Genomic DNA, 19,668 nt, shown 5'->3' with positions numbered 1-19,668 from the left:
ACAAGATCTATGCCAATATGAACAATGGAAATGAAGGTCATGAGAAGTTTGTAACCCCAAGTGCTACACGGTGGCTTGTGAGGAAAGTGCATATATTTTAACACAGTGGGAAGAATTGAAGGCATATTTCTGCTTCATTGTTGACAAAAACTGTGCTCGAACATTGAAGGAAATGCTTCTTGATGAAGGTAATAAGCTGTGTCTTACCTTCGCTTGTCCCATCATCCAGAATTTTGAAACTCTTAATGCAGGATTCCAGGCCACAAATCTTTATCCCACCAAATTATTTCAAGAGCTTGAAGAGCTCAGGGACTTTTTACTCCGGAAAGTGTACAAACATTGTCGCCAAGGGCAATTACCCTGGTTATTAAGTGATGCTAAATTTGAGATAAATTTTAATACGACTTGAAATCAAGCAGTCTTATTGCTGAGAAGAAAACTGCAATGCAGCAGCGCTGCCAAGCCTTTATACTTGAGGCAGTTAACCAGATTGATAGGAGAATTGATAAGACAACTATGAAAATGAACTATGTTAAATACCTTAGTCCTAAGAAATGTCTCAGCCAAATGAAGCCACGATTTTCTGATCTTCCTTTAGAAAAATTGGGAAGAGAAGAAAATTATGATGTACAGAAAGTTGCAAACCAGTATGAACTCACTTCCATGAAAACCAATTGGCTAGAAGAATTTCCTGACTCAGAAATACCAACAGACCCAGTAAAGTTTGGACATTTGTTCTAAATTATGAAAATATTGTTCGAGAAAAGTGATACCAAGGGTTGGCAACTATTCCACTGAACTCATACTGTATTCCATTAAGTACAGCCTTCGTTGATCGGGTGCTTTCGGATGTTACAAATGTAAAAACAAATGCAAGAAACAAGTTGAGCACAAGTTCCATTGAAGCAATTCTAAGAATTAGAACACACGTGCACAAAAAGAAAATATGCTGCAAACAGTTTGAAGTTAGCACAAAAATGCAAGCACTTTTCACAAGCCAGATGTACAATGATACAGAGGTCATCAGATCCAGTGTAACTTGTAGAGACGGTGATCAGTATTCAAGTACCTCTGCCACTACTACTTCTCTTGATACTGATGGAGATCGTGAAGAGGGTTCATTTGATGAAATTCTCTCAGTGACATTTTAAGCTATAGGTATGTAAATCTCTCTCTCTCTCTCTCTCTCTCTCTCTCTCATATATATATATATATATATATATATATATATATATATATATATATATATATATATATATATATATCAAATACCGGTACATATATAATTTGTCTTTTTATTATAAATGACCTTTTTTCATAATGAGTGTCGATTTTCGTGCTCAGACGTCTGGCAACCGTGTGTGTAGGCTATTTACGGCAACGCCGCAGTGGGTGGTTCTCATTCTTTGTTCAGCATGGATAGAGGTAGGTGTGTGTGTGAAGAGAGAGAGAGAGATGGTGGGTGGTTTTATCAGTGAAGACAGCGAGCGAGAGAGTTGGTTTTACCAGTGGAGAGAGAGGGGGTAGTTTGTGTTATCGGGGGAGAGATGGTCATGTGACGGTAGTAAAGATGCGAGTATTGGTGACTGTTACAGTGATGGTGCAGGAGGTGGAGGTTCATACGGCGGCAATAATGGTAGTGCCGACGCTGAAAGTAATTATGACAAAGTTACAGATGTTGTGATAATGGTAGTGATAAGAGGTAAAGAACTGTTATGAAAGTGATGCTGATGATTAAGATAATGAAAAGTGTTAATGTACAGTGATATGTGGTGCAGGTCGTTATTGATGTTAATTTGGTGTTGGTGGGTGGTGGTGGTACTGCTGGTGATTGTGATGGATTTTATTATGGTGATGTTTGAAATACCAAGGGGAGACCACAGGGAGGCGCACCAGGCGTGGCAAGAGCCCAGGCAAGACAGGCATACGTCCACAACCACCACGCGCCCCTCTTCCCCTCAACGGAGTCCACGGGAGGTACGTCTTCGTGCAGCATTATCCTTTACCCGGACCAGCGCTCACCAGGCTCAGGGTCGGACTTGTGTAGTTACAGTCCCCAGTAGGACCGCGATGACGCCCACCATGCTCGTCGGGGAAAGAACGCCCACCATGCTTCTTTCACTTACTGCCTCCTGTAGGACTGCAACAACGCCCACCGTGCTCGTCGGGAATGGACGCCTACTGTGCTTCTTTCATCCTACAGTCCCAAACAGGACCGCGATGATGCCCACTGTGCTCGTTGGGGAAGGAATGCTTACCGTGCTTTCCTCACCCGCAGCCCCGCTGGGAGCAGGACCATGGCAACGCCCACTGTGCTCGCCGGGGAGAGGACACCCACCATACTACTCTCACTTGCAATCCCAGGGCATCGGAGAACTGCAGTGGCGCCCACCATGCCCACTGGGCAGGGAATGTCCACTGTGCTTCCCTCATCTGCTACCCCTGCAGCACCAGCACAGGGCAATTCCCCTTGCTCGCCTCGCTTCTCCAGAGGCCAAGCAGGATGCCCTTCCCACTCTCCCCACCCCCAAAGGGGCGGAGCTAGCTCCCTAGTGGAGTCACTGTCAGAAAGAGTCTGGAGCGGCCCCATAGTGAGTCTGGGGGTACACTCACTACAGCCAGCATCCCGATGTCACCAGTTGCTGTCAGTCTCCCAGAGTAGGAGACGCCGCAGGCAGCCCCTGATGGTCTCTCGACAAAGCCCCCAGTCACCAAGGGACGCCCCAAGGACTCCCAACCGAGACCTCCCCGACCAGTCGGTGAGCCTTCTTCCACCAGGAGTAGGCGCAAGGGAGCGCACCTACTCGCCCTGTTCGGCCCCAGACCCGAGGGCCGATGCTCCTCCTGAGGCCTTTCCAGGGAATGGCCTCCGTCTACGCCTCCCCGCAGTCCTCATCTGACGATCCGGCGTACGAGTGGTCCCGCTTCCCTCCAGAGAGTGCACACCTGACACGACCCCTCCCACACCTGGGCAACACCTGCAGTTACCGTGTCATCATAGTCACAACTCTTATCCTGTATCTCCCATAGTGTGTATAATCTACTACATTGTATTGTGCCCAGCTACTGTATGTTTTTATGGTAATATACGTGTAAGATTGGTTAGCCTGTGTTTTTGAGCCCTTGTACTCAGGGAGCAAGGAGTTGAGCCCTGAGTACGTAGTATAACAATGTTATTGATGTGGTTGGTTTTGCGAAGCTGAAACAGCGATGATACTGTTGCTTTATTTCAAAGACTGATGCCATGGTGTTGAGGATACTGATGATAATGGTGTTATGTCCGTTGATACTGTGGTGTTTCATTACAGATGATGGTAGTGTGTGGGTGATTATCGTGATAATAATGTTTTATTACATTTGGTGATGCTGTGGCGATGATAGTGATATTTTAATACAGGTGTTGATGCTGCGGTGTGGTGGTGATGCTAGTGATAAGAATGATCACATTGCAGACGTTCATGGTATATTGGTGATGATAGTGATGATACTGAAGTTTTGTTACAGATGTTGATGCTGTTGTGAGGATATTGTGTTATTACAGATGATGATGCTGTGGTAGTGCTTTTGTGATAATGATATACTTGTGTCTTACAGACATTGAGGCTGTGGTGGTGGGTGGCGGTATCATTGGTGCCTGCGCTGCCTTTTGTCTCCAACAAGCAGGAAAAAATACTTTGATTCTAGACCAGGTTAGTCTCTCTCTCTCTCTCTCTCTCTCTCTCTCTCTCTCTCTCTCTCTCTCTCTCTCTCTCTCTCTCTCTCTCTCAGGAAAACAAGCTAAATATGAGTATTCTAAACCACGTACTGTTTCATGAGCTTTCATACAGTAGGAGGTATCCAAGAAACTGCATCGTCTTTCCTACACTATTCATAAATAAAAGACGTCGGTGGTTTGAATGGGTGAACCTCTTTAATACTTTTTTCTCCATCATTATTGGTATCTCCAGTTAGTTTTATTCTCGTTATAAGAAAGCTGTTGCACGGGTGGGTCGAAATGTAGCCCACATTAACCCCTTTAATATGAGATTTTTCCTGACTTGAACAAATTTACCTAAAGTATCAAAACTATACTTAAAAATGCACCACATGACTCACGTGCTTAAGCTGTGTGTACGATTATTTGTGTATACTGATTTTTCACCCATACCATCGGTTACACATTATCGTAACCAGATTAAATGTTTGAGCTATCAGTGCATGGCTAATTTTCATTTTAGTCTTGAAACTAACAGGCACTTATACTCGGCTCTGGAGAACAAATTAGTGAATGAGGTTAGTGATGGGAATATATAATCCCTCCAGCTTGAAATTTTTATCCAAAAGTGAATTCAGTAATTAGAAGACTGAAAGAATGCATTATCAATAATATCATTATTTTGAAAAAGTTAATTCCTTCAGTAAGATGACGTGTTCTGTTCACATCCTCTTGGTTCATGTAAATGGTTTTATACAGACCCCTTGCAAAATACGAGTAATTTCGGTTTAACTTATTTCTCTGTTTCGAGAAAAACCTAAACTAACCAATGTCGCATGGAGGCAGAAAATATATATAAATGTCATCATTCTGATGGTAATTGTCTGTTCCCATATATTATATTACTGAGCTTAAGCTAAATAATATTAATTGAAACATATTTATAACAACATATTTACAGCTAAACTACAGTGGGTCTATTACTGAAAGAATACAACCAAACATAATTTATTCCGACAATAATTAACTACTAGAACGACTTCCTCTTGTCCTACACACACACACACACACACACACACACACACACACACACACACACACACACACACACACACAATAATTACGTCACAGTGATTGATTCTGATAGTCTCGTTCATGTGTACTCATAAGGTACGATAGTGCTGTGTGCTCCTTAACTCATGCATTATTATGCTATACTAACCTACGGACGGTTTTCGGTATCTTAATGACGAATACAATGAACAGGCATTATCTAGAATAAAGTACCTGAACTTCACTGAGGCTAAATTCTCGGTCTCCGCAATTCCACCGTAGATTAAAGAGATTCTCTCTCTCTCTCTCTCTCTCTCTCTCTCTCTCTCTCTCTCTCTCTGTCATTTTGCCATTACAATAATCTCTGTATAATGTGCCTATCCTCTCACCAGTACCACCCACCCCACAAAATGGGCAGCAGTGGAGGACAGTCGAGGATAACAAGATTGGCTAACTCTGGTCCACCTCAACTGATGCCCATATTGCAAGATGCCATGGCTAGGTGGTCTAATATCTCTACCATGGTTCACGAGGAGCTGGTGAGGTGAGGGGGGAGAGAGAGAGAGAGAGAGAGAGAGAGAGAGAGAGAATCTACAATCATAGTGTGGTGTATCAGTCTTCATGTTAAGTGTTCACAGATTTTGCCAGACTCTTTGAACGGCACAGCTAAACTACGAGTACATGGAAATATTTATTTCATATAGATCTGGCTGTCTATCTGTCTACAGCCAGACACCATAATCCCGAAAGGGGTGGCCGTAATCTTTGACTTATTTGTTTTACGAGGAGGGACACTAAACCTCCGCCGACACACTTGTTCACATGCGGGGGACTCTAATGGGTTGGTTATATGGTTAACACCCTGCATTGTAAATGGTGTCCTGGCTTACAGTAATCCCTTAGGCTTGTCACTCAACGTAAAGCCACCTGAAAAGGAAAGAAGGGTAATATAAGGTGACAGGAAACATGGGAGAAAAAAAAGCGAGGAGGGCAGACACAAACAGAATAATGAAGGTGAATGAAGGAGTCGGCAGCACTACATCAAGTGGGTGGGTGATGGTCGCCAGCATCTACCATTTTATATCGATGCCTGCCAATAATTTGGTGGGATTGGGGAAAGGAGGGAGGGAAGTGAAGAACAGTTAAAATTTTCCCTCTCCTCTCAAAAACCAAACGAACCACACACACACACACACACACACACACACACACACACACACACACACACACACACACACACACACACACACACACACAGTGGTAACGTTCTCGCTTGCCATCTGGTAGACGGGAGTTCGCTCCTCGCTCAGGTTGCGAAAAGTTTCACTGACGAAGTGGGTGGTTACTGTCCCCTTGAGCAAGGGGACGGGTGTGTGCGTGTGTGAAGGTCACGGCCTTGCCCTTACATCGGACTATATGAGCTCTCAGCTCCCTTCCGGGAGGGTAAAAGCTGATGATCACGACCATCAAGTGATCCTGACCGACCCGGTGAATTACACACACACACACACACACACACACAGAGGGGGGCGGTTGCCTACTGTGGGATGCCAGAGATTTTCAACCTGAAAGACATGTTTCATTTGTTTGTGCCCATATGCTTGTCGTTTTAGCAGTATTATTGTGACATTACAATTCTCTTAAATGTAAGGACCAACTTGCCTAGCCCTGGGCTCCTGCGCTCCTCATGGGACAACACAGGATTAGATGATGGACTGATGGATGGAAACAATATGCAACGTATATACTTACATTCAAAGGCGGCTGTAAACTCGGTGTTCAGTGTACACACCTAGTATTACCGTGTGACAGTGTTGACTGCTTTGGTGGTGCGCCATCAGGTCGGTTGACCTCCTTTAAACATGACACACTCGTGGTCAATTTGAGTATTTCGGAGACTGACCCATTTATAGCCCAGCCACTGGAGGGTCCGCAAGTTTATATCAATAATAGGTTACGCATTTCACAACTGGACTGTATATTCTATGTGATGTCTAAGAAGGCTTCTGTGAAATGTTCAGTTAGTTTTTACAACTGTCTGCTTGGGATTCTCGTGGTAAATCCATTTATTATGTTTGTTACTGAAATGGCAAGTGAGTGATTAATAAAAGCTGGCAAGATAACTTCTTGGCTTATATGCTGGTGGACAGCAAATAAAAATACAATAAAAAATAAAGCGAATAAAAAGGTAAAATTAATAAAAACAAGAAGAAATCAGTAAAAGGAAGTGGTGCCAGGCACAACAAACCTCGCCCGACAGCAGTTATTTTCAACCGTTTCTAAGTCATAACCCTCTGAAAATCCATGATCTTGAGTTTGACCTTTCAAGGTCACTCAAGCTCAAAGGTCATGATGCCAAATCAAAGCCCATATGAGACTTCCTATACCGTTTTATTGATAACAGTAAATATCTCTATCTTCAACAAGTTTCAAGTTACAGCCTGTTGAATATCCGTGACCTTATGTTTTACTTCAAGATCACTTAAGGTCAAGGGTCATGGTACCAATTAAAAACCCATATGGGACTTCTTATATGTTGATAATAGTAAATATATCTCTATCTTCAACCAGTTGCGAATTGTAGCCCCCTGAATAACCATGACCTTGAGTTTGACCTTTCATGGTCACTTAAAGTAAAAGGTCTTGATACCAATTAAAAGCCATATGGGACATCCCATATGTTGGCAATAGTATACAGTGAGCCTCTAAGTTTCTTGTCCAATTAGTACCATGAAGTAGGCGCGAAACCTGAATATCACGAACGGAAAAGTATTAAATGAAAGGTAAAAAATCTAATTGGTTCTAGAGCCCCTCCTAAAGTCACTCTTCTTCTCACTTTTGAGATATAATTCTCAAAACAGGATACCAGAATAACTGACAACCATATGAATATGATAAAAATGTTAAGAAACACTAAATAAATGGATCACCAGCCTGAAAAACCTTCATCTTATCTGCTGTCAGATACTTTTTCCTCTTCACACCTACTCGATACTCATGACGTTCTTTTATCTTCTTGCCTTCATCCTTTGAACTTCCCCGTATTTCACCGTCACCATTACTACCTGGTCCTCCAGCGAATGAAGAGGAAGTCATAAATACAGTACAGGTAGACCACACGAGAATAATAGCTGAACGAAAGGAAAGACAAAAATGGTGACCAAGGCTGTGATCACTATCTTAACACCACACACAGTCTCACAGCTGGCGGGAACTGTGAAAACATCATGGCGGACAACAGCTGACAATCGTCTTGCCCACTGGCGCCCCATATATTGACACGAAAGGTGAATTCTTGATCGTGAGACATAAGTTCTTGGAAATTTGGGGCTCTCCTGCAAAAGGTAAATTCGTAAACCCAAATCACGTGAAACATAAGGGCCCACTGTATATCTATCTGCAACCAGTTTCGAGTTATAGCCCCCTGAATATCCGTGACCTTAAGTTTGACCTTTCAAGGCCACTCAAGGTCAAAGGTCTTAGTGCCAAATGAAAGCTCATACGGGAGTTTCCGTATGCTGATAATAGTAAATATCTCTATCTTCAACCGTTTTCAGGTTATAGCCCTCTGAAAATCCATGACCTTGATTTTAACCTTTCTGGGTCACTCAATTATCTCCAAAGGTTAAACACTTCCTTCTGTGACCAGTGCGCAGATATCCTGAAAGTTTCATGTAATTTCATTCTGTCATGTTCCCGTAATGTTTATAACAAACAAGCAATGAAACAAAGAAACTCGACCAAAAACAGTACCTTGTTGGTCTCTGTCTGGGAGAGGTAAAAACCTGAAGCAAAAACAGGACAAAACGCTGAACACAAAATGGCATAAGTAGCCTAGCTGCTTCCACGGAGGAGAGTGCTCCCTCTTTCATATGGCATGCATCCATTCCAAGCACCAATGAGAGACGGCAAGACCCATCACCCACTTGGTGCTCATAAAGGTACTGATGGCAAAAATCCCCAAGACTGGGGCACTCCACTGGAAAATGCTGAACAGCACAGGGGACCAAACAGGCCTCACTGAAAGGAAGGGGATCGACCTCCATAATAATCAGTGAAAGAACTAGGTGTGGCCAATGTAAAGGTTCCATAGAGTCATCTCCCCCTAGCAAGACAAGACTCAGTAATTGATGGAGCCCACCACACCACAAACAGCATGCCTCTTTTTGGTCCTTATTGCATTCCAGCATTCTTGTCAACAATTATGAATCTATTCAATTTTAAGGACAAAAAAAAATATATAGAATCAAACAGCTGATGCAAAGAAGGATGAATTCCCTAGCCATAAGTAGGGTGAGCTGCTGCTTTCTTAGCTACCAGATAAGCCTGCTCGTTCCATTACACCCCATTCATGGGCTGTAACCCATTAAACTCCACACCATGGTCATTATGGCCAAGGAGGAAAAGCCACTTTAAATCGGTAAAGCCAATGGATGAAATGAATGAAAAGACTCCAGTGCTAATATAGCACTGTGGGAGCCACTAAAAATTACAAAAGCAGACTAGGGGAGATTAAAAATTATTTGTAGAGCAAAACAAAATTCCAGCCAGTCCCACCAGGAAGGCTACTGCCGCGACTGAAAGAAGGGAAGATGACACCAATGCCTACCCTGGTGTCAATCTTTGATCCATCTGTATAAACAAGGATGGAGTCCACATGATTAGAGGCATGTGATAAAATGAGAAAGACAGACACCCGAAAGGGAAGTGAGCTCTTTTACCAGATATGGATCTACAGTATGTCACAAGAAGGAGTAGCCAATAACTCATGCTCAGAGCCCAGTGCAGACAAAGTGTCAAAGAAGGAACAGAGAAAGCTTACATGACAAATCGGACCCTATAACCAAAGGGCTTCAGGAAATTAGGTCGTGACATTAAAAAAAGACCAGGAATCCCGAGATATCATGGCACAAGGCACTGAGTCTGGAAAGCAGTGAAGACGATACCAGCACGTCATCTTCAATGACCGGCAGAGTAAATTCAAAGGGTTTGTGCCAGCATGCACCAACAATCTCAAAATGGGGATCACCAGAATGCCTTAGCTGCCAGATGATGACCAGCATGATTTACAGAATCTAACATCCGGAGACGAGCAACTGTAACAGAATAGACCACTCGTTTATATTCAGGTTTAAAAAGAACAAGAGATATATGCAAGAGGAGGATAGTCTGATGGTCATCACCCCAAGATGTATTAGCTGTAACCCTCAGGAGAATCTTGACCTTAACACAAGCTGCCTTAACAGAAATAAGAAACCGAGGTCAGCCGTCTGTCGTATATAGACACAGAAACCGAGTCTCTTTGACACAGGAGATTCTGTGTTTATAAAGATATACATCTGTGTATGGGTGAAGCCCATGAAGATGACGAAAATGCACAGCTGCAGTCTTTGTGAAGGAAAAATGGAAACCACGAGAATTGGCTCATTGGGAACCTCTATTAAGGGCCATCTGCAACTTTCTTTCAGCCACATACATTCAAGATTATAGTGATTGGGATCGAAAGGTCATTAACATGTAGTGAGCCTTGCACACGATCTGCGAGTACAATGATTGCGCTGTTGACCACAGCAGTGAGAGTGATACTTCAAGCAGACGGGCATAACATGACAGAACCCTCCCAATTAGACCTTCAAAAAATGGGTAGATAATCACTGTTGAATAAAAACTGGCAAACACCCACAAAGACCAGACCCATGAAGAGAACATTTAAATGCCATGATGTCAGGTGGTGTCATATACCATTTCCAGATCAAAGAAGACAGTGACCTGGTGCTGGTTGGTGGAGAAAGGTTAACTGACAAAAGATTCCAGGGACACCAGAGGATCAGAGATCGAAGGCATTTTACTAAAACCATGCTTGGGAGGGGATATATAGTTTCCTCTCTCTCTGAAAAACACATGAGCCAACCAATCTATCCTTTCCAAGATCTTGCCTAAATAAGGTGTTAGAAATGCAGGACAATAATTTCTTGCCTGTTGATGATCCTGGCCTTGCTTGGGGATGAATAATTACAGCAGCTGGGGACTCACCAGTACATCAAATTATGTTGTACAGTGTGAGCAAAAACGACTGTAACCCAGAAGACATGTCATGCAAATAGTCATAATGAGCATCATTACAGCCTGGGCAGGAATCATGGCACTGTGACAAAGCTGTCTGAAGTTTGGAAACAGAGAAGAAGTCATTACAAGAATCTCCCCCAGAAGAGGCAAAACTGAGAAAACGAGATTCAAAATGCTGACAGTGGCATGGCAAAGGAGGATCTGAATCCATCTTTGACATGCTAGCAAAATAATTTACAAACAACGTGGCCACAGCAAAAGGGCCAGCCCTGGCCCCTGCATCAGATAAAACAGGAGTGGGAATGGTAAACTTCCCTGAAAATTTTTTCACCCAGCTCCATGCTTTAGTGATAGAAGTCCTTCACTTAATGAAGGGAACATAACCCTTCCACGATGAATGTCTGTCCTCTTTTAACACCCGTCATCAGTTGTGCATTATCTTGCGCCTTCCAAAATGACACCAAACAATGCGGCCTGATATGGAAACGAAGGTAAGAGAAGGTGCCTTGTTTGGTTTTCTTTGTAGAACTATACTCAAGGGTCCACCAAGGAACCAGATGCTAAAGAAACTGTCCTCTCGTCATTTGAGTAGATGAAAGAGCTGTTGAGTGCAATACATTAGTGAAAAAAGCCACCACCTCATCAGTACTGCCAAAGTCATCCATATGGCATTCAGTGGAACATATCTCTGTAAAAAAGTGTCAATTCGCCCTATCCAAGCATCAGCAAGGAAGACGAGGCTGCAGCCCATCCTCAGCCTCAGTTAAAAGATTGGAGATGACACTACCATGTAAGTCTGGCTACACAACCCAAGCAAAATCTAAAATAACAACAACCAAAGACAAAATACAAATCAATGGCAGTATGTCCCAAATTAGCTATGGAATTACATAATCTCATCAGAATTCAAAACAGCCAACTCCTCAGTTTCCTTTACACAAGTCACATAGCATCTCGAGGACTGATCATGCTCTCACGCCACAGCAGGTGATGACCTTTCAAATCTCCAAGGAAATGAAAGGGGGAAGAAAGGCTCTGAATAAGATATTCCAAATATCCACCCATTCGACAGTGGCCTTAGGATAGAGATAAAACAACAAACTATGTATCGTCAGCACACACACACACACACACAAAAAAAATGAACAACAGCATCAAGGTGGGTGGAAATGCCCGGATGAGTGAATGTGACATCACATTGAAGGAAGACAGCAGTACCTCTGTGACATCATTGGCCTGGAACAGGAACAGAATAAAAGACTTGGTAAGCAGGAGAACTGGAAGGAACAGCATCACCAACCATGGTCTCTTGAACGCATATGCATACTGGCAAAAACTGGTCAATAAAATAATGCAGATACATCCCAAATGGCATGCAGAGCACCATAGTTCTACTGAATGATAGAATTTATAGAGGAGTGAAGATCTGGGATCAGGATAAGGTGTGAGACAGCACAGTCCCTAGAAAGTGGGCAGGTTGATTGGTTCTTAAGAAGGCCTTTAGAAAGAGACTTCCTGTGGGGGTTGGACCACTGGTGAGCCACCAGCTTCAGGCTGCACCTGGCAAGAGTCCAGAGACTCCACAGCAGGGAGAAAAGCAGTGATGTCCACACAACATGCCACACTTGAGACTTTAGGTAGATGGTTTTCAGGCCGGAGCACTTACAAGAACCACAGTGATATTTGGTAGGCACAGAAGGAACCTTGAAGTGGCTGTACAAGTCAGGACAAGGGGAGACATCAACATGGACATACATCACTACCACATGGTGTGAAAGCCCTCTGCCACTGAAGTGGAGGCAGCAACAGCAGAAGAGAGTGGGTGAACACTAGTTTCACAAGCAGTAGGAACCTCAGAAATGATGACCTGCAATTCACAAGGTAGAGATGTAAGCAACAAAACAAAGGCAATTACCAAGACAGGACAGTACACCAGACCACTAGAAAGAAAGGAAGCATAAGTAACTCTGGGCTGGAAAAAGCTAGTCTGGCTCCTCCTCATTCCATCAAGAGATGAAATCTTCTCATGGATATGAATGGACAAGATCTCCTTTTCCAGGCAATCGTGAGGACAATGTCAAGAAAACATAGTATGGGCACCCCCACAGTTGTAGCACTTAACACCTATGCACTGGCAGTCTTTAGGCACGGCTGCTCTCTCAGTATGGCAATACTTCCCAGATTAATCTTAATTCAAACCTTAATAACTCAAAAAATATAGCATTAAGGAACGAAATTAAAGACCATGTTACTCAGTAACTCTTCTTGCAAGTAAAAGCATCTTCAGGTCAGTAGGTGGTCACGTCAATGAGTAACGACGTGGAAAAGATTATTAGCTTTTGGAGCTCGTGGCAAGATGTATTCGTGTGTGTGTGACAGCTAGGACTTTGGATTCGCTCTCACCATGATAACTTCTCCATTACTAGATAAACTAGGCACAGTTGCATCCCAGGCAATCCCTGTGGCACTGTCACGGAGCTCTTTCCTGGTATCCTTTGAAAGAAGCTTGGCAGGGGTGGATGAGGCAAGGGGTCCACGTGAGGCAGGAACGGAATCATATGAGAGGTGCAAGAGAACATCGTCCTACAGCTGGCAAAGTCACAGAGACGTCTGAGGTATGCTTGCCTCGGGTGGCGGGAGTCTATCCCGACCCTTTAGTGTCAAGATCAAGTGACGGCCACTTCAAACTGTGGCACAAAAACAATTGTGGTTCCAACGAAAACCCGGAGGCGTCTCATCTTAATTTGCATTGGTCCCAACCGACGCATGGCGTGTATGGGTTAAAGTGTCCTGGACAATCACTGATTTGCATAGAGCCGCAATAAGAGACACAGACACCAGGAAGGCCAGATTGTGCATTGTGGCAAAAATAGCTAACGTGATCATATCTTGACAGTCGAAACACTGCATGGGGTTGAGACATTAGGCTTCACAAGAAATTACAGACAAGCAAGTTTCACAAAGGCAGGTAACATTAACTGGCCAGCTGGTCTGGTACAAGGTCAGAGTTGAGGTCAGAATACCATCTGTCTTCTGCACACACTCCACATTCACCACACCATAAGATCACAGTTCCTCCAACAGCCGTGCTTCTGAGGTTGGAAGGGGTGTCCTTCTCTGTCTCCTTAGTCAGTTAATTAAATTGGTTAACATTTATAATACCTACTTTGGAGATAAGGACAAGGAGAGCATAGAGGAGGATAGATGGAAAGGCCACCTCATCCCCCATCTCTCTTAAGGTCTTCTTAAGTCAGGATCCTATCCAGAAAGAGTGGTGGTTGTCTCTTGAGAGTAGGGACAAAGGAGGCATGGAGGAGGCCAGCAAGGGCACCTCTTCCCACACCTCTTCTGAGACACTCTTATGCCCCAGCCCCAGCCAGAAAAAGTGGTCATGGCATTTCTGGATTAGAAATGAGCTGGCTTGTGGAGTGCTAGCTTACATTGGTGAGCAGGCTTGAATACTGCTTCAGTTAGGTGGGGTCATATGAAAAGAAAAAACTCTGCCCCTAGCCACTGGGGGGGAGGGAGTGAATAGCCTGATCTGGCACTGTTCCCCAGCTTTGAGAAATGGGGAGTGTTGGAATCAGGAATGGCATCTGGCCATAAAGCCAGACAAAACCAAGATGTTTGAGCTGTATGGCACAGCCTGGTGAAAGACATTAACCCCAATTACAGGAGAGAGACAAGATGGCAGATAAAGAAGAAGAAAGCACTGCCAAAAGGTAGTATGAGGACAAGTCACACCATACAAGACATGGAAGTCACAGCTTGTAGACGGGACTTCTGTTCTGGGAAGGACACTTCAGTAAGGATGATACCGTCCTAATGGGATGAAAGTATAGGTTAATGGTCACAAGTATAAACAGTGAAAATATCAATGTCCACAATAGACTCACCCCCGGAGGATTTTAATATGAGGTATTTCACAAACAAAACAGTCTCAGACGGGACAACATGGCCCCATGAAGACTATGAAGCTGTACCAACATGCGGTAACATCTAGTCTCAGTTGGATGTTGGAGCGGTGAAAGGTTCCAGATTGGCAATATGAGAGAAGGACTATGAAGAATGTTTAGAGACAGTTGCAGTGTCATCAACAACATTTCTAGTAGAAGAGGCCATGAATGCTCACGATCAATGTAGCTCGTCCGTCACTCCGCCCACCATGGATCCCAACAAGGGGAGGCCATATGCCAGGGATAACACCCCTGGTGACCCCAGAGATAGTGAGGAAGTCTCTGCAGGTAACCACTGGATGACCCATACAAGAGTAACTCCAAGCCTCCCAGTGCCCACTTGACCCTAGCCAACAAGTGACCAGCCCATTTACCTGGTCAGGCCCAATTACACTGCCCGTCTAGGCAGAATAGAGGACCAGATAATTTTACTGCGAGCTGCAGAGCGCATTGAACAGCATCACCAACCCCCCACATGCTCCATTTCCCAGGATTACGTGATTCCATGCATGGCAAAAGTGGGCAGGCAAAAACCCTGCCCAAGATGGAGGATGGGCAGGGAAGAGCAACATTACAGGCAAGCCTCCCCTATCAGTGATGGAAGACGATGCTTGGTCCACGAGGCTAACAGACGCCAAACCCTACAAAGGCAACCAGGCTTCCCAAGTAAGGTGGCATTGCCTCCCACGTGTCAAGCCCCACCAATAAGATGACCTCCTCTTCAGAAACTGAAATGACAAAAGATATCCCATCTCTGTTTATTACAGAAAAAATCTTGTGTATAAGGATTCTTATTACGTTCAATGTCATGGCACACTTATTATCTTATTAATGCTCAGTGCCTGGACTGGAAGTCACAAACATATTTACAGTCAAGTCTTTTCCATAAATCAGGTAAATTTTTCAAGTGAAGAAACATAGAAGCAGGAAGTTTCTGTTGTCTCCTTTCCTTATTATGCTACTAGGCAACAGGTTATCAGTCAACATTTTCCCTTCGTAAATAACATTTGTGCATTATAGGAGGAAGCGGAAACATAGCAAGGCTCCGTGGTCTCCTTCTTCTTCCTGGAAAAGCAGATCAGAGTGGCAGTTTGCAACAGATATTAAACTTGTTCTTGAATCTGAACCTTGACCGACGCAAAGGCAAGAAAGATTTGGTAATAATGCCTGTCAACAGGACGATGATCATTAAGAGAAACAATTGCTTTTTTTTTTTTTTTTTTAATAAAGTCTTAGTCTTCTAGAATACGGTGTGCTGGTCAAGAGAGATTCCTTGTCGGTGTGTTTTCGTCTGAGGGAACTGGGCCGTTCTCAAAAAGTAATAAAAGTCGTATACATGAAATTCAGTGCTATAGTTTCGATGTAAGAATTGGTCTCCTTTGTTATTAGTAAAAAAAAAAAAAAAATGCCATTAATCTGCCAACACTTGGCCGTCAACTAGCCTAAGTGGAAAGGGGATGTGGATCGTGTCAGTTTAAAAGAGATGTAAATCACAGTTGGGATCCCACGTCTTTGCGCTAGAAAGTAACAATGATAATAATAAACTGAATAATAATGATAATAATAATAATAATAATAATAATAATAACTAGCACAGGTACCCAGTGTTGCCCGGGTGCAATCTTATGAGCGTACGTATTGCCATTGCCTGGGACCCTTGGTGGCCACTACCCTGGTAGAAGACCCCCAAGGTCCCAGTACACCCATTGGACCTATACTCTTCCTTGGGCCTATTTCCCCAGGGGTATGTTACCAATGGACCTATATTCCCACTACCCGCCTACCCACCCCACCAGTCTATCCAACCAGCCAACCCACAGTATCTAAAATGATATTATTATAGAAGTAAAAATTCTGCATTTCTTTCCTTCATTCTTTCCTTGTCCTTCTGCCTATGGGTGACTATACACTCCCTCTTCTGTCTTTCTTTCCTTCATTCTTTCCTCTTCCTTCTGTCTGTGGGTGACTCTACACAGAGTGACAAGACAAATGGTTTCCAGAACACCAGGAAACCATTTACTACGCTGGGTGGTAACCATATGTCCAAATTTTGGTGCCTGGTGCTTTAGTGGGTAATTATTGCACTCCAATCGGATTGAGCCCATGAAGGTTTCTATCCAAGGGATGGTTGGGGTTGATTGCTCATGTAATGCCATTCAGGGATGAGTGAGGCTGGTCACTCTCATCCTAAATGTCGGGACCAACTGCCTAGCCCCGGGCTCCTACGCTCCTCATGGGGCAATGTAGGATTGGATGATGGATGGATGGATGGAAAAACTCTGCAGTAATTAGCTACCATGTTTTTCTAAATAGTTCTAATCCTTGTTATCAGGGGCGCCCTTTAATAACTACAGTGTACAATCAGAGGCAAAAGTCGTGTCGCTGTTTTGTCTGGACATATAAAACATTATGAGAGTTTTACTACATATTCGTTGTTGGCTAGCATGACTTTCTTCAAGCTTCATATCTGCTCCTGATGGGATGATTGTGTAAATGAACCGAGGAAGTTACCAAGCAATAAGATTTGTTTGCAATAATTGCTGCGCCCGAAAGACGAAATGCGAACCATATTCGGTCAGGCGATGACTGCCTGGCCGATACATCTTACATCTTACCACAAAACGTCAAGCAGACCTAGTATATATATACCTTGACAAGGAGATGGCAAACAACATGCGTCCAACTGCTAGGAAGATGAGAGAGGACATGGTATATCTTTATTTAGGAGGAAAGAATCCCAAACAGATGGTTCAAACATTCCCTGTAAGCAGAAACTAGAAAGGTTAATTAGGTGCTTTTGGGAGGAAGGAACAACGGAGAGTGGTCATCATGCAGGTCGCCCAGTTTACCACACCAATACAGGACAAAGAAACAATTACAGTGAGGGAAAGTAGCACCTGCAAGCAGTGCTTATTCCGTAAGAGACGAATTACACTTGGAATGAAGCACACGAATAGATGTGAGTAGACTTCGGTCTTCTGGGTTATGTGTTCGAACTCCAGCCTGTGGGATTCTTTTCACCAATAATAATAATAATAAGTCTGGCAAATGGATTTCAATGCAAAGTGTTAAACATTGGCAGTTAAAATGTAAGAGCAAGTTATAGCATGAATAATGTCCAGCTTGATAGGGTAAACCATGAAAAAGACTAAGGAGTTATAATAACAAATGATTTGAAACCAAGCAAACAATGTACAGAAGTTGTGAAAAAAGCCAACAAATTGATTGGGTTCATAGGCAGAGCATTTGAATATAAATCCGATAATATCGTCCTCACTTTGTATAATTCCTTAGTACGCCCGCACTTGGAGTATTGCGATCAGTTTTGGTCACCATATTATAAAAAAGATATGGAAAAGCTTGAAAGAGTGCAGCGAAGGATGACAAAGATGATACCTAGATTGAGAAATAAACCATACGAGGAACATTTAGAAGCCCTGAATCTCTTTACCCTAACAAAATGGAGGATACGAGGAGATTTAATTCAAGTATTCAAGATATTCAAAGGACAAGATAACATGGCTGTCGATAAATACTTCACAGTTGATCACTCGAACTACACTAGAGGCAATGGGCATAAAATAATTGGCAAACGATTCCAGTTGCATGAAGCTAAGCATTTCTTCTTCAATAGAGTTGTAAATATATGGAATAAACTGCCCTCCAACGTAATAGATTGTAATACAGTACAAATCTTTAAAGGTTGCCTGGATAAGTATTTGGCATCCAACCCCCAGTTTAATATGTTTACTCCTGAATAAAGCACTTGTGTACGTATAATTTTCTGTTTTATTTTATTTTAGTTTTTTAGAGCCTGGATCAATTTATTAAATACAAATATAGTATATGCACAGACTAGGATATGCACAGATAGCCCTGAGTTAACGGTAACTACTCATACTTTCGACCTGTGATGGGCTGTGGATCACTGAGGGTCCCTGTTAGTTACGTGGCCACCATCGGGATTTTTTTAATGTACCAGGGGTCACTGCTTCAGGTGTCTTGTTTGCTGTCCTGCATGGGAAAGTTCCTAGTCTCAGTGGAATGAATGGAGCTGGGGCCTGATTGACTGCTGCCTACCGTAATAGCGCCAGGCAAGTCTGCCACGCCACCCCTGAATATCCACACTGTGCACTGTGCAATTTCCACACTGTGTCTGCAGATGCCCCGTCAACTCAACGTACATGTACAGTGACATGCATTAGTTAATTATTTATTCGATTACTCATTGTACTTTACTACTTTTTCTTTCAGGTTATTCATACTGGTAGCTTATAGATAATGTATTATAGAATGTAGTTTTCCTTTTCAGTCTTTCCTATGAAATTTCCATGTCAGTTTTTCCATGGTGCATGGTGGTTTTTCTCACTTTTTCTTGCCAGTTTTGGCTGGAAGGTTTGGAGGCGGGGGAAGCCTTCTTGCTTTACTATCCTTCTCCTTCAGCATGTAGAGTTAGATCTTGTAGTCATAGTCTACTCTGTACCAAACAGCCTCGAAAGGACCATAAGGTCTGTTGCTGTTTGCTTTCCTTTGTACTCCTTTTTACTCCATAAAAATAACGTTGTTTGATGACAGATAATGACAATCAGAACAGATTAATACCAACTTAAGCAAAGCAGTTGAATTAATAAAGACGTAGAACCAAAATCCGGACATGTCTTTAGCTATTTGAAATCCAGTGTTACTAACATGGTATAGATAGATAGATAGACAGACAGATAAAGAAAGATACACTTACTGATTATTTCGCAAAGATACAAATAATATGCTCCCATCCACATAAAACGTCACCTGCATCGAATGACAACTCATGTCAGTGGAACCAACCGTCCGTATGACGCAAACCAGAGCGCACAAACACTCGAGCCCTTCCGGAGAAGTACTTACCAAGTTTAAGGA

The 19,668-nt window shown here is 43.1% G+C and overlaps 1 protein-coding gene across 1 annotated transcript in view; it reads left to right on the top strand.

Moving 5' to 3' along the window:
- Nucleotides 1-2,862: 2,862 nt before the first annotated feature.
- LOC145413180 (peroxisomal sarcosine oxidase-like) overlaps nucleotides 2,863-19,668 on the top strand; it is a 56,178-nt gene continuing 39,372 nt past the window's right edge. Inside the window, exons 1-3 of the mRNA XM_080282906.1 lie at nucleotides 2,863-2,983; nucleotides 3,595-3,689; nucleotides 5,140-5,291. Of these exons, the coding sequence (XP_080139032.1) occupies nucleotides 2,863-2,983; nucleotides 3,595-3,689; nucleotides 5,140-5,291 (368 nt within the window). The remainder of the gene's footprint in view (nucleotides 2,984-3,594; nucleotides 3,690-5,139; nucleotides 5,292-19,668) is intronic.

This window comes from Coenobita brevimanus, chromosome 95, assembly GCF_032717465.1.
Source record: "Coenobita brevimanus isolate Jiangsu-jjx chromosome 95, ASM3271746v2, whole genome shotgun sequence".
Classification (NCBI taxonomy): domain Eukaryota; kingdom Metazoa; phylum Arthropoda; class Malacostraca; order Decapoda; family Coenobitidae; genus Coenobita; species Coenobita brevimanus.
The sequence above is the reverse complement of the archived record's forward strand: the minus strand, read 5'-3'. Positions and strand labels throughout refer to the sequence as shown.